This window comes from Dermacentor andersoni, chromosome 1, assembly GCF_023375885.2.
Source record: "Dermacentor andersoni chromosome 1, qqDerAnde1_hic_scaffold, whole genome shotgun sequence".
Classification (NCBI taxonomy): Eukaryota; Metazoa; Arthropoda; class Arachnida; order Ixodida; family Ixodidae; genus Dermacentor; species Dermacentor andersoni.
This window is the reverse complement of record NC_092814.1, coordinates 188626973-188640058: the sequence shown is the minus strand read 5'-3', so window position 1 is coordinate 188640058 and position 13086 is coordinate 188626973. Positions and strand designations below refer to the sequence as shown.

Sequence of the window (13086 nt, the reverse complement as noted above, 5' to 3'; positions counted from 1 at the left end):
TCGACGATGAAGGAGCTCTACACGATTTAGCCTCTTTGGAGCGGCGTGTTGTGCCTACACTCGTGCCGAAGAAGCAAGCGGAAATTACGCAGTTTTTTAGTGTAAAATAAATGATTGAAGGGTGAGTTCACCTTCACGGATATATTGAGCTATTTGGTTTCGTTTCTGCATCATTCGTACGAGCCTTCACGCGAAACCTGCATGTAACGAAAACCTGCATGTAACGAAAAATTGCGAGCTTTTGTCAACTTCGTTATATCCAGGTTTAACTGTATAATCTTCAAGCGGAAGATGCTGCCGAAAGAGGCTTTCTCATGAGACAGTGTCATTCGCGTGAACGAAAAGGGCTATGTGGACAAGGCCATTATGGTCAATTAAATACATACCGTCTGGAACCAGCAGCCCGGCGCACTTCTGCAGTGTCCGAGCATGCTCGTCTTGGATGCTTTTCACGGGCACTTGACCGCAGCTGTAAAACAGGCGCTCCGCGACGGGAGGACAGAGCTCGCCGTCATTCCAGGAGACATGACATCAACACTTCAGCAGCTGGACGTCGTGCTCAACAGGCCCTTTAAAGACCTTGTTTGTGAACTGTATAATCAGTGGATTGCCGGTGACAACCCGAAGACCCCAACCGGCCGGCTGCACAGGCTGCTTCTTGCCACTGTGGCCACATGGATGTCGCAGGCTTCGCGCTTGCTGCCGAACGATATGGTGGTGCAGGCATTCAAGAAATGTTGCATTAGCAACTTCTTGGACGGCACAGGGGACAGCCCGTTGTGGCACACAGCCAGTGAGAAGCAGTAGTCTTCGGACGAGAGTTCAGACAGCTCGAACGAATGAGCAGGCGACGAGTCTGGTTGCACCAGTAAATAAAACAAGTTTCTTGCCTTATAATTTTTATGTTGACTTCTTTGCTTCAAGGTAAGGGGTCGACCTATATTCTGCCTCAACCTATATTCCGCATTTTACAGTAGCCAGGCTGCATAACAAGTTGCAAATACTAGTTGAAACTTGGAAATAATAAAAAAATGTTAATGCAACCTTAAAGCAATATTTTTTATCAACACAACACACATGCAAAACTTGAAACACTGATGCTGACAATCCACTAATCGCCATTCAAAAAAACAGCATGCCAAGGGTAGCATCATGGTAAACTGATTGTAGCTGCCATGCTTGGCAGTGTGTCAGCAACAGTGGCACGTACTTATACAAATGAAAACACTCACCAGGAAGATGTTGCTAGCATTTGCGAGTTGGGACTAAACTCACAAAAGGAGATTGGGCGTGTATCCCCAATTTGGCTGCAGTTGATATTCAAAGACTGCAGAAAAAAAAATTGCATAGGAAGTTCAGTGCCAGCCAGAAAAGTGCAAAAATGAAAATATGTTAAGTAGTAATTCCTACAAAAATATACTTTCCAGCATGGCATTATAAGATAGGGCAACACGGCCTTCCACTACCATGAACCTAGCTTGAAAATCGACCAGCTCCGATTTAACGAGCGTTTTCAATGTACAAGTCACAAAAACCTTACATCCAGAAAAACAACCCTTAGGGCTGAATTCCAAACAAAAATAGTACAGTTGACGTTTGTAATTCAATCTCGACAGGACCAACAAAACTGACTGAATTATCAGGCAGGTCGCAAGATGCACGAAAAATGCCAAAGCACACCGCTGCTTCATCTGGCAGTGTTTGTCTAACACATGCCCAAATCGAACAGGCACCCACTTTGTGTACAAAGCAGAAAACTAATGTACAGTAGAACCCCGCTGTTACGTTCCTCACTGCTGCATTTTCCCGGCTGCTACATCGTTTTCATCCGGTCCCGGCATAGCTTCCATAGGATCCAATGTACCGCAAAAACCAGAATATAAGTCAAACTTTTTTAAAAAAAAGCATTGCGAAAAGTTGACCCTCGTCTTATATAACGGACATTGGCGGAAAAACTACGGAAGTCTTGCAACAATGGGCGGATAAAGTAAAGAGCTGCCTTCGCCATCGCCATCAGCAGTAGTGCGGCGTGGCGACATTGTGGCACCGCCAATTTGCGTTTACATTGTCACAAAGTTATATTGGTTAAAGGCTGCTTTTTCACATTTTGTTTCAGAATGAGCGGAAGTCGACGGCAACTCACCGTTGCCTTCAAGAAAAAGGCGATTGAGTGCACGGAAGCCCACGGCAACCTCGCTGCACAGCACGAATTTGGAGTATCCGAAAAGAGCATTCGGTACTGGCGGAGGCAGAAGCAGCAAACCAACAGAAAACGTCATTCCGTGGGCGGACAGCAGAAATGGAAGACAAGGTTGCAGAGTTAGTCCGAGAGCTGCGTGTAAGATCGCTGCCTGTGACTGCCGAATGCATACGTTTGAAAGCGGTAGAGATCGCGCACGCCTCTGGACTGGGCAGCGAGAAGCACTCGCCATCCGACTCTAGTTCTGACGACTCTGATCAAAGGCGTTGCTCTGATTCAGAGTAGCGCTTGCGCACTTCGTGCCCTTCTGTGTACTGTACACCCGGCCAATTTTTAACAGTATCGCGCGACCATCGACCCGCGTGTTTGTCAGCACGTTATCATCACCGCACAGAGCGGCGAAATAGCGAAAGTAAGTGCACGTGTACACGTGTACACGCGCGTATCTTGTTTGTTTCGTTGCTCAGCGCCATTAATAAGGTGCTGACAAGCACGCGGGTCGATGGTCGCGCGATACTGTTAAAAATTGGCTGAGTGCACATGCGAGTAGCATTTAAATAAATACTGTCACTATTGTGCATGAGTCGCATTTGTTTCAAGGTAAGGGTGTCTTTCGATACTTTTGCCATTGAAAAATATTGTTTTTTTTTCATTTTTAGAATTCGTTAGTTGGGGGATCGACCTATATTCCGGTCCGACCTATAGTCCGGTTTTTACGGTATAAGGAACCCCGCTGTTACGTAGTAGCTGTGAAAACGTTCCTGCATAATACGTCGCAACTTAGCACCCCGAACCCACCTGGAACAAAGTAGGCAACGCGCTCCAACCGCCATTTTGGCTTCTGACGAGTTTTGGCTGGGCTTGGCTATGGAACTGGCTGCAAGAAGCCGCACGCCAGTTCGAGAGGCCGCGACTAGGTGGCCATTCGTGAAAAATGCTCTCACTATCATCACTGTGATTACGGTCACCGCATGGTTGTTGGACGGGTCGACTCCTTTTCTATCGTGCTATCGTCATTGTGCATTAAGCCTCGTGAACATATGACGACTACGTCGCCGTGGATGCTGCCGTCGTGACGTCAGAGTGTCAGAGCATCGCCGAGATCGTTGAGAACTCGGTTGCGAGTGAAGCCGTGGACTGCGATGACGACGAGGAGCACGAGCCGCAAGATGCCGGGGAGTTGTCAAATCCTAGCTTTGGAGAAGCCGTCACGGCTCTGGACCTCCTCCGCAGGTACGTCGCACCTCACAGCGACGCTGACAGCAATGCGGCCTTCCAGGCTATTGAGAAACGTGTGGTGATTTCTAGCGAGCGAAAGGAACGGCAAGCCACCATTCTGGACTTTTCTAAGTCCTAAGCACACTCTGTGGAAATAAATTGTCTATAGTTGAAGCTGCACTTTTTTCATTCATTTTCGGAGCTTTCCTCACTGTTGCGTTTTCCCGGCTGTTAAGTTTTTTTTCCCCCAGTCCGGTGAAAAACGTATGAACGGGGTTCCCCTGTACTTCTTACTTTCAGCATGACTTGTCACTGCTCTTCTTCCCATGTTGACAAGCGAAAACTCTTTCTGCATAGTACAGTACACCGTGTTCGCGTTACTTTCAACGGGCCTAACCCAGGCTGCAAATGTTTCGGATTCGTCCAGTTGTGGCCGAAAATGTACTTGAACGCCGTGATACTTGTCACATCAAACAAAGCTTGCCTGCGGCATCATTGCAATGATTAAAACTAAGTCGATTCCGAGCGGAGTCAATAAAAACCCAACACAATTCGTTACTTTGTATATCTGCCGGCATTGGCAGATCGTGGCAGGGTGCGAAGCTATATTGCTCCTCTGCTGCACCACCTGTGTCGCATGCACCCACCGAGGTAGAAAATGGACGCTTCTATCAAGGCATTGCGCAGGAAGAGTTTATTTGGGACTTGTATTGAAAAGCAGAAGCGTCGCAACTAGTCTAGCCCGCAACATTTTCTGCCGCCTTGCTGGAGCTGCCTACAGTCTCAGAAAGACAAACCTTATGAAATTGCCTATGGGGACTTCATGCGTAATGACAGAGGAGACAACACTTTAGTGACACATGAAGTAGGCAATTTCATAAGGTTTTTAGACTTGGGATTGTACCATTCTCCACAAAAGGTCTGCTGGAGTTATCAGCCGAGACGCAATAAGCCAGTCCTACCATTTCATTCCGCTCGTTCAAAACTCTTAAAATGCACAGTTGTAACATGTTTCAATAATTCTCTGGTGAAGTCATGTGACCACAAAATGGAAACCAGTTTCAGAGATCAGGCCAAGCGCCTGGCAGATTCTGGTTACTCGATGCATATGCTCACTTCGGCTGCGGAGGGCTTGAGCAGGAAGTATAAAAACGCATCGAAGGCAAGCAGTACCACTGCTAGAGCAAAGAAAGTTGCTGTGGTACCATACATTCATTGTATTTCAAATAATCTCAGAAGAACAATGGCAAAGTACGGGGTGGACATGGTTTCTCTGCCCCTGAGCGTCCACAGAAGCTATGCAAACAGGTTAATTCAGACAATAACAAAGGGAACACATGTTCTACTCAACATCGCAAACAATTTGTAACTTGGTCTCAGAGCGTCGTCTACACCATTCCGATTTCGTGCGGAAGAATGTATGTTGGTCAAATTGGCAGATGCATCAATGAGAGAGAAAAAGAGCACCAACATAACGTCACTAGAGTAATCTCGGGTCATATGGGCATTCATAGCCGAGATTGTCCCTGAAAACCCATGTTTGAAAGTACTTCTATTCTGTATAGGGCTTATAACAAGATGAAAAGGGAGATTGTGGAGGCCTATGAAATTGCAACATTAGAGGAAAGGTGCGTGAGCAAGCCATCAGTGTCGCTATCTGAAAAAGTGATAAGATTCCTCGGTTTATTGTTACAACTATTGCAGCGTATGTTTTGATCATGCCTTGGACACATGTACAGTTCACTGACATACACCACAGAATGTTCTTTTTTGTTGTCTCGTTTGTTTCCACTTGTTCAGTATCTACAGTTAAACCTTGATATAATGAAGTCAGTAAAATCGGCAATTTGCTTCGTTACATCAAAATTTCATTGTATTGAAATTTGACCTTTTATGCATATAAGTACAGTCGTCGATCAATTTTCCTTACATGGAAAGGGGCCACAGAATTTTTCGAACTACAGTCGAACCCGGATATATCGAACCCGCATATTTCGAATTATTGGCTATATTGAACACACAGATCACCCCCTTGAAAATACTATGTAAAAGTATAGGACAATTGCGTAGTATATCGAATTCCATTTTCGTCGGACATTCACTATATCGAACGCCGCGCCGCACCGCGCCCCTGGAAGGTGCGCTTTTCCCAAAGACATTAGTGTCCGGTCCTCAGGGGAAAACATTTCTGCAGTCAGTCAGCAGGCTCCTCCTCTGCACATGCGCGGCCGTCGCCTAGCGACTGAGACGCAGAGCCTTTCCCCGTTTCTTGCGCCCCACCGGCACGAGCTCCCTCGCTCCTCCTGTATCGCCGGCGTGTGCATTGGGCAAGGCCATTGGAGCTCAACGAAGAGAGTGTGCGGCATTGAGACGCGGCGACGTTTCCAAGCCACGCTTCCTGGGGAAAGGAAGAGAGAGTGAGGGGTCGGCACGGTCGCTGCCAGAGAGGGCTAAAAAAACGAAGCATAGCGAAGCGGCAATTGCACCCACAGCGCCTTCGACGGCATATTCCGCCCATCTTTTCCCCGCTCTCTTCTTTCTTTTCCCTTTGTTGCTCCTTCGCAGCCGCGCTTGACTGCCACTCGAACGTTGGTTCTTTATTCTATGAACAGGCTTCGCTCGGACTGCTCCATCTGCGCATCGCGCATTTTCTTGTGTGCACCTGTGTTTCAACGTGCCGTGTGTAGCATGTATGATTGCGGTCATCTGGTGAGCTATGGCATCTGCGGACATAGAAAAGAGGAAGAATCTGAACTTTGCAAGAAAGATTGAGGTAATCCGGCGTGTCGAGAACAGAGAAAAGTCCTCCATGGCAGACGTATTCGGCATTCCGCGGTGTACTTTAAGTACGTTGTTAAAAATGGAGCAGGACATCAAGCTTAAAGCAGGTGAGGAAAGTCGCTCAGGAGCGTGTCGTGTGCGCCCTGCTGCTTTTGACAAAGTGGAGAAGGCACTCTATACGTGGTTTCTTGAAATCCGAGCGAAAAATATTCCCGTGGATGGCCCGATGTTAATCGAAAAGGCAAATGGTTTGCTACGGCTCTTGGCGAAGTGAACTTTTGCGGTGGCACTGGATGGCTGCAACGGTTTAAAAACCGCCACGGCATTGTAGGAAAGGCCATTTCAGACGAAAGTGGGGCTGTTAGCAGCCAGGAGATGCAGCAGTGGCTTTCTGAGGAGTGGCCAAAGATCACTGCGAAGTTTTCGCCTGCAGAAATCTTCAATGCAGACGAAACTGGTCTCTTCTGGCAAATGTTGCCGAATAAGACACTCGCTTTTCGCGGAACCTCATGTCACGGCGGTAAAATGAGCGAAGTGCGTGTGTCGGTACTGCTTGCAGCCAACATGGACGGCTCGTGCAAGCTGCGGCCATTCGTGATCGGGAAGAGCAAGTCACCGCGCTGCTTCAAGAACTGTAAACAGCTTCCTGTCCGCTATGGCTGTAATAGGAAGGCCTGGATGACACGTCAACTTTTTGTTGAATGGCCGCAGGCTTGGGACGCTGAGTTGGGCAAGTCGGGCCGCCGGGTTTGCCTTCTGGTAGACAACTGTTCGGCCCATCTTACGACTTGCAAGCTGCAGCACATCGAACTGAAGTTTCTCCCGCCGAACACCACAGCGAGACTGCAGCCCCTCGACCAGGGTATCAAAGGCATTAAAGGTAGGCTATCGGAAGCGACTTATTCAACGGCTCCTCGTAAACCTCCGCATGGGAACAGATCTCGATTGACCTGCTCGGCGCGATCCAGATGATTACCGGCGCTTGGGGCGACGTGAAGCAGGCCACAGTAGCCAACTGTTTCGGCAAGGCAGGCCTTGAAGTGGCCGGAGATGAATGTCGGGAAGCTTTAGATGACGATGAGTGCTTGGAGGACGTGTTTCACGACTTGTCCAATTTTCCCGGCACCGTCCCGTCCGAAGTTACTGTTGATGATTTCATTAACGCTGACAGCGAAGTTCAAGCGGTAGCCGACCTCGCTGATGAGGACATTGTGGCCGGAATAGCTGGCGTTCAAGACGGCGATTCCAGCGACAACGAGGGCAACTGTGTTTTCGAAGAAACGTGTCCGTGCACAGCCACTGAACTGGCGTCAGCGTTCAGCCTGATTCGGCGCTGTTGCGGCGAAATGGAAGGCACTGGGCTCTCGCACCTGGACAGTCTCGAGAAGATTGAGACTATTGTTTTCAACTTCATTTCCCAGAGAAAAAAGCAGCCCAAAATTAGCGATTTTTTCCCCGTGAAATAAAGCGCTTTCATATTGTGTGCACATGCTATGTGTTTCGCGGCTGTTCCAATCGGTAAGCCACAATTTTTTATGATCGCGAGTGCTTTTTTGCCCTATATCTGTATATCAAATTTTCGCTATATCGAACTATTTTCCGATCCCCGTCGAATTCGATATATCCGGGAACGACTGTATTGGGAAATCGAAGAAAGCACATATGAATGAGAAAATTCATTTTGACAAATCTGGGAGTCCGCGACATATGACCGTTTCATGCCACGCACGTCAACGATAACTTCTCGGCAGTACGACTTAAGCAAAGCCGGCCACGCTTTTTCATGCCTTCCGCCCCCACAGCTGATAGTGTCGCCCGCACTGGGACAACGAGGTGCTATCAGGAAATGTGCCAGCAGCGGGGAGTGAATGCTTCCGTCTGCCTCACGCTCCAAAGGGTCACCAAAACTCGAGATCACGCAACCTCCAATACTAAATGTGCAGTAAGACAGCTTACATGGTGCCACGCAGTCTTGGCATGCCCACTCTTTTCACATGTGGCAGATTACCTCTAAAGCAGGGTGAGCGGCTGTGTATGTGCTCAGCCGCACTTACAGCCATAGGCAGCCACGGCCCAGATGCGTGCCAAAAATCGAGACGCACACCAACTTCCCTCCCGGCCCCTCCCGCACGCTTCATCGCGTCACCGCGAGCTCGCTCCCCTCTCCCTCTTTCTCTTTGCTTGCACAGGAAGGCGGCACTCGTGAAGCCACCATCTTTGTTGTCTCATCCTCACACATTTTTACTCCCACCTAAAGCACTTATTGCGCGGGGCGCAATAGAATCTTATCGCACTTGTACTTTATACAGAACATGATGCAGGTCCACTTCAGCGGTCACTGTTGTCATGCGGCACAGGATTTGTATGGTGCGTTTGCAAGCAGTCACTTGTAATTAAATTACCTAACGATCTATGTCAGCGGAAGTTTCCATTTATTGTCGCGGCATTGCTTAGTGGCAGAAGTGAAATTTAATTATGCTGAAATCACAAGCACGCTACGTTATATTGAGGTTCTAAATACATGGTGTTCTATGGGCAAGGGGCTAGGAAAATGTAACTACAGTCAAACCTCGATATATCGAACACGGATATATCAAATTATTGCGTATATCCAACAATTTCTATATCACATGGAAAATCGCATGCATATTTAATTCTTTATTTCGAACGGGGCCGGATGTAAAATGGGTATATCGAACTCCGCCGCCCCAGACCAAGTGCGCTCTGTTGACAGGAGGCGAGCTTTCCCGCAACACTCTCGAAGATAGCGGCGGCGCGATCGGCGTTCCAGACTGCTGCGTACGACAGCTGCCCACATCGGTTGCGCCGAGGGCGCCATTTGAACGTAGCGGCGTACACACGCGGCGGCTTGGAGCCAGCACGGCCGCCTCGATCACGCGCGCACCTATGCGCGCACGGCGGGGCAAGCCGCCTCGATCACGCGCGCACGGCGAGGCTTGCCCCCGCCGTGCATGCGTGATCGAGGCGGCCGTGGAGCCAGTTGGAGCGCTTTGTCCGTGCTGAGCCACACATTATGTGCATTGCGGACTTCGTTGGCGGTGACGACAGCACCGAAACAGTGGCGGAGTTAACAGACGTGGAGATCGCGGCAGAAGTGACTGCTGAGCGGCCAAACGAAGACGCTGCCGAGGCTGATCCAGCAAGCGCTGATGTTGCGCCGCTCCCGACTGCAACTGAGGCTGTAGCTGCTTTGGCTGTTGTACGCCGCTACTGCGGCGCAATAGAAGGCACTGGACTGTCTCTTGTGGACCGTTTGGACTATGTTGAGGACGCCGTGGTCAAGCATGCGGTTGCTAATATGAAGCAGGCTACGCTGCTTCAGTACTTTCAGCGAACTAAATAAATACTTTGTTTGAAGCTTCATGTGAGTATCTATTGCGCCACGATTGGTTCATTGATTGATTTGCGCTAGTTTCTGACGCGTTTTCTGCGTGATTTTATATATCGAATTCTGGCTATATCGAACTATTTTGCGATCACCGCGCTGTTCGATATATCGAGGTTCGACTGTACTTTGTTATATCGAGAACTTTGTTATATTGAAGTTCGTTATATTGAGGTTTAACTGTACTTAGTGATGTGTGCGAAAATAAAACCTATAGTTGAAAGTTAATGCCGTCTCAGTGTACCCGTTTCTTTCTACGTCCTCATTCAGTAGCACTTACACATGCTATCATGAATACAGTTGAAGTCATGTGGCACTCTTGCCATTCCAAAACTATGGAGAGTGACAACTGCTAAACTCTTCTTTTTAGCATCACAAAAATAGTAACCTGCATACTTTTGACAAATGTTACACAGCACTCCAGAAGCCCTTTCTTAGCACAGTGGACATCTTGCAGCTTGTTCACTCGCAATTTCAAGCAAGTGACAAGTGTCTTTTGTTCCTGTAAGCCATAGCAGGAAATAATTGGATGCAGCTTACTCTGAGAGTCTTGTACAGTTCCTGCCGCTTGGCATGCAGCTGTGAATCTGATGCAGCAGGTCCTTGGGCTTTCAGTTTCTCTTTGGCTGTGGCGATACGGTGCCGGGCACGAGGTAAGGAGAAACGTGCTATCCAAAGACGGCACTCGCGCAGCTTCTCATTACTTTCATGATACCTGCATCCATGAGAAAGTGTTTGGATTTGTAACAAGTCACTGTCCAACACACAACACACAGAGCAGCAAGTGACAAATTACTCTTGCTCTTCTGCTTAAAGCTTCTCAGCAGCATGACACTGAGGAAAAAAAAAGCAAGCGCAAAAACGGGAAAAGAAAGCTGAAATGGACACAGCGTGGGCTACCAACTGTCATGTCAATTGCACTGAAGGAATATATATATATATATATATATATATATATATATATGAGGGAAAAGAGAAATACGAAAGCCCAAGACCCTGAAAAACAGAAAAAAATGTTTAAAGGGGGGGGGGGGGGGGTGAACCATTTTTGTATATAGTATTGGCTTCAACATAACGGACACAGCAACTTGTCTTTTTTCTTGCCCCTTTCTGTTGCAATTATTATTATTATTATTATTATTATTATTATTATTATTAGCTGCTTGGTAACTAGCTCACTTTTGTGTTTCCAAGCATACTTTTATTTTTTTACCAAAGCAGCTTAACTTCAAGAACAAAAGAAACTTGGAACTAATAAAATGCTTCCTGTAGCTGGCTACAGTTGCAGAAAGTAACACTGAAATCTCAAATAAAAGATATGCAAGTCAATGTTATACAAGCACTGTGTTTCTCTTAAGAACTATGTGCTTGCAATTACGTTGCAAAGCATTATTCAGCGCATCTTTAAATAAAATTATTATTAATTTCATTTTGGCATACTGTGATCCTATTGGGCTACAGAAGGAGCGAGGAGGAAAATAAACACTAAAATGTTGGTGGACCTAAAAAAGGCAGATAAGGCACTGGTCAGGCCAACAACGAAAATATGTTATGAAAGCAACACATCAAACAGCACAGCTCTTTAAAAAATTGAAATGCAAATAAAAGAAACCAAGAATGCAGACAGGATGGTGCAAAATGTTAGCTGCAAATTTTTTCAATAGAGCTTGGCAAAGACAAGGAACAAGTGGAACCAGATAAGCAGTTCCAAATGTCAATGGAGAGGGAAAAAAAATCTAATTGAATATATTTGTTTGAGGAAAGAAGGGAGTGACATTAAAATTGTGATGTTGATGAGCTGTGTGAAAGTTATATTTGCTGTCAGTGATGGGGCAAGTTTTCAATTTACAATTGCATGCAGTAATGGTTAAGAAATAGACATACTGGCGACAAGAAAGTGACAGTCAGTAAGTTTACAGATTAGGTAGCTGATGCCAGCAAAAAATTGCAGTCATACCTGTGGAAAATGAAACTTAAAAGTTAAAAAAACATTTAAAAAGCACATTCTAGCATCAGGTCGACTAACAATTTATATAAAATCAGCTTAGCAATCTTTAGGTGCTGAAGTTAATTGGTCCGAAGATAACACATTTTTGTAAAGCTTTATAACAATTTTTTTGTGTTTATACTGCTACTTTTATAGAAACAACATTACAGGAGTAACAAAGCATGATGAAGTTACTTTGATGGCAAATGACATCATAACTGTTTTCCTAAGGTTTATATTCGTCAGCTGTGTATCACACACGTACCAAAATATGAGACAGAATTATTGAGACAATGATGATCACCTATGCAAGTAATTATGTAAAAGAACACAAGTATCAGCACATAGTAGGATTTAGATGCGACTTTGCATGGGAGGTCATAATTTAAGTTGAAAACAATACAAGATTACGGATTTATCCCTGTGGTACCCTTGAAGAGAAGTTAATAAACAAGGACTAGATTGAATCAAAGTAAATGAAGTGGGAACAATTAATAACAAAACTGGAAATCCAAGATACTAACCAAGCACTATTCAGCATGGTGTCAAGCTTTATCAGTACTTGGAACGTATTATAGTACCAAAGGCTTTAGAGAAATCTACAAAAATTGTGTCAATTCCTAGGTCATGTTTAAAGATGTCAATGTTTAATGAGTAAATTCAGTGAATTGCGTTACTGTGCTGAACGCGCAGTGGTAACCCTGCTGAAAATGCATTAAAATTTCATTTATTTATAGGACCTCCATTATATGTTTCTGACTAATATGCACCAACATTTTACATGAATAAGTTGTAAGGAGAATAGGTGTATAATAAGACCAGACTTTTCTGTCATTGGCTTTATGTAGTGGGAGGGGAGAACTTCTACCTACTTTTAAACGGGCGGCACAGAGCCTGAATTTAACAATTTCTGAAATATGATAGCTGATACTAGAAGGTCTATAGCGAATATCATACCAAAAAGCAGTTACCAGGCATTTGCATTCTTTAGGATATAAGTCTGAACTTAGACACGGTAAGACTGCAGCATGCACAAATAACAAAGTACACAGGAAGTTAACAAACAAGCGCTGACTAGCAACTCATGCTTCTTGTGTTCGTCCTTTGCACGCGCTGCAGTTTTACCATGAATAATTATCAACTCAGCCAGCTTTCAGTTCTTCTGCAATTTAAACTTAGATTTAAGATGCCTTTAACACTAAATACAATATTGAAGAAAGACGCTTGGCCCTAATTGATTAATACGTCTCTCCATTATCCAGGACAAAAAGACTGAACATAGGAATTATAAATCATAATGGGATCACCAGTATTATTATTATCTATCGTAAATGAGGAAGTAGTAGCTTTGCAAGATGAGAGAAGTCCAAAATTTACAAGTATTGGATTTAAATAATTTAGACCAGCTGCACTTTGCATAAAACATCCTTAACTGCAGCTGTTATTAAATAGTGTTTTGTTTAATATGAAGAACAAATCGCATGCATCACTGCT

General features: G+C 45.6%; 1 protein-coding gene across 9 annotated transcripts in view; it reads right to left on the bottom strand.

Moving 5' to 3' along the window:
• U4-U6-60K (U4-U6 small nuclear riboprotein factor 60K) overlaps positions 1 to 13086 on the bottom strand; it is a 107952-nt gene that overhangs the window by 78073 nt on the left and 16793 nt on the right. For all 9 annotated transcript variants that reach the window (XR_011894945.1, XR_008609031.2, XR_008609030.2 and 6 more), the window contains exons 6-7: positions 10146 to 10320; positions 1233 to 1327 (exon numbers count right to left, since the gene is read on the bottom strand). Coding sequence is in view for 2 of the 9 variants with exons in the window: in XM_055062893.2 (XP_054918868.1) it covers positions 1233 to 1327; positions 10146 to 10320 (270 nt within the window). In the remaining 7 variants the exon portion in view is untranslated. The remainder of the gene's footprint in view (positions 1 to 1232; positions 1328 to 10145; positions 10321 to 13086) is intronic.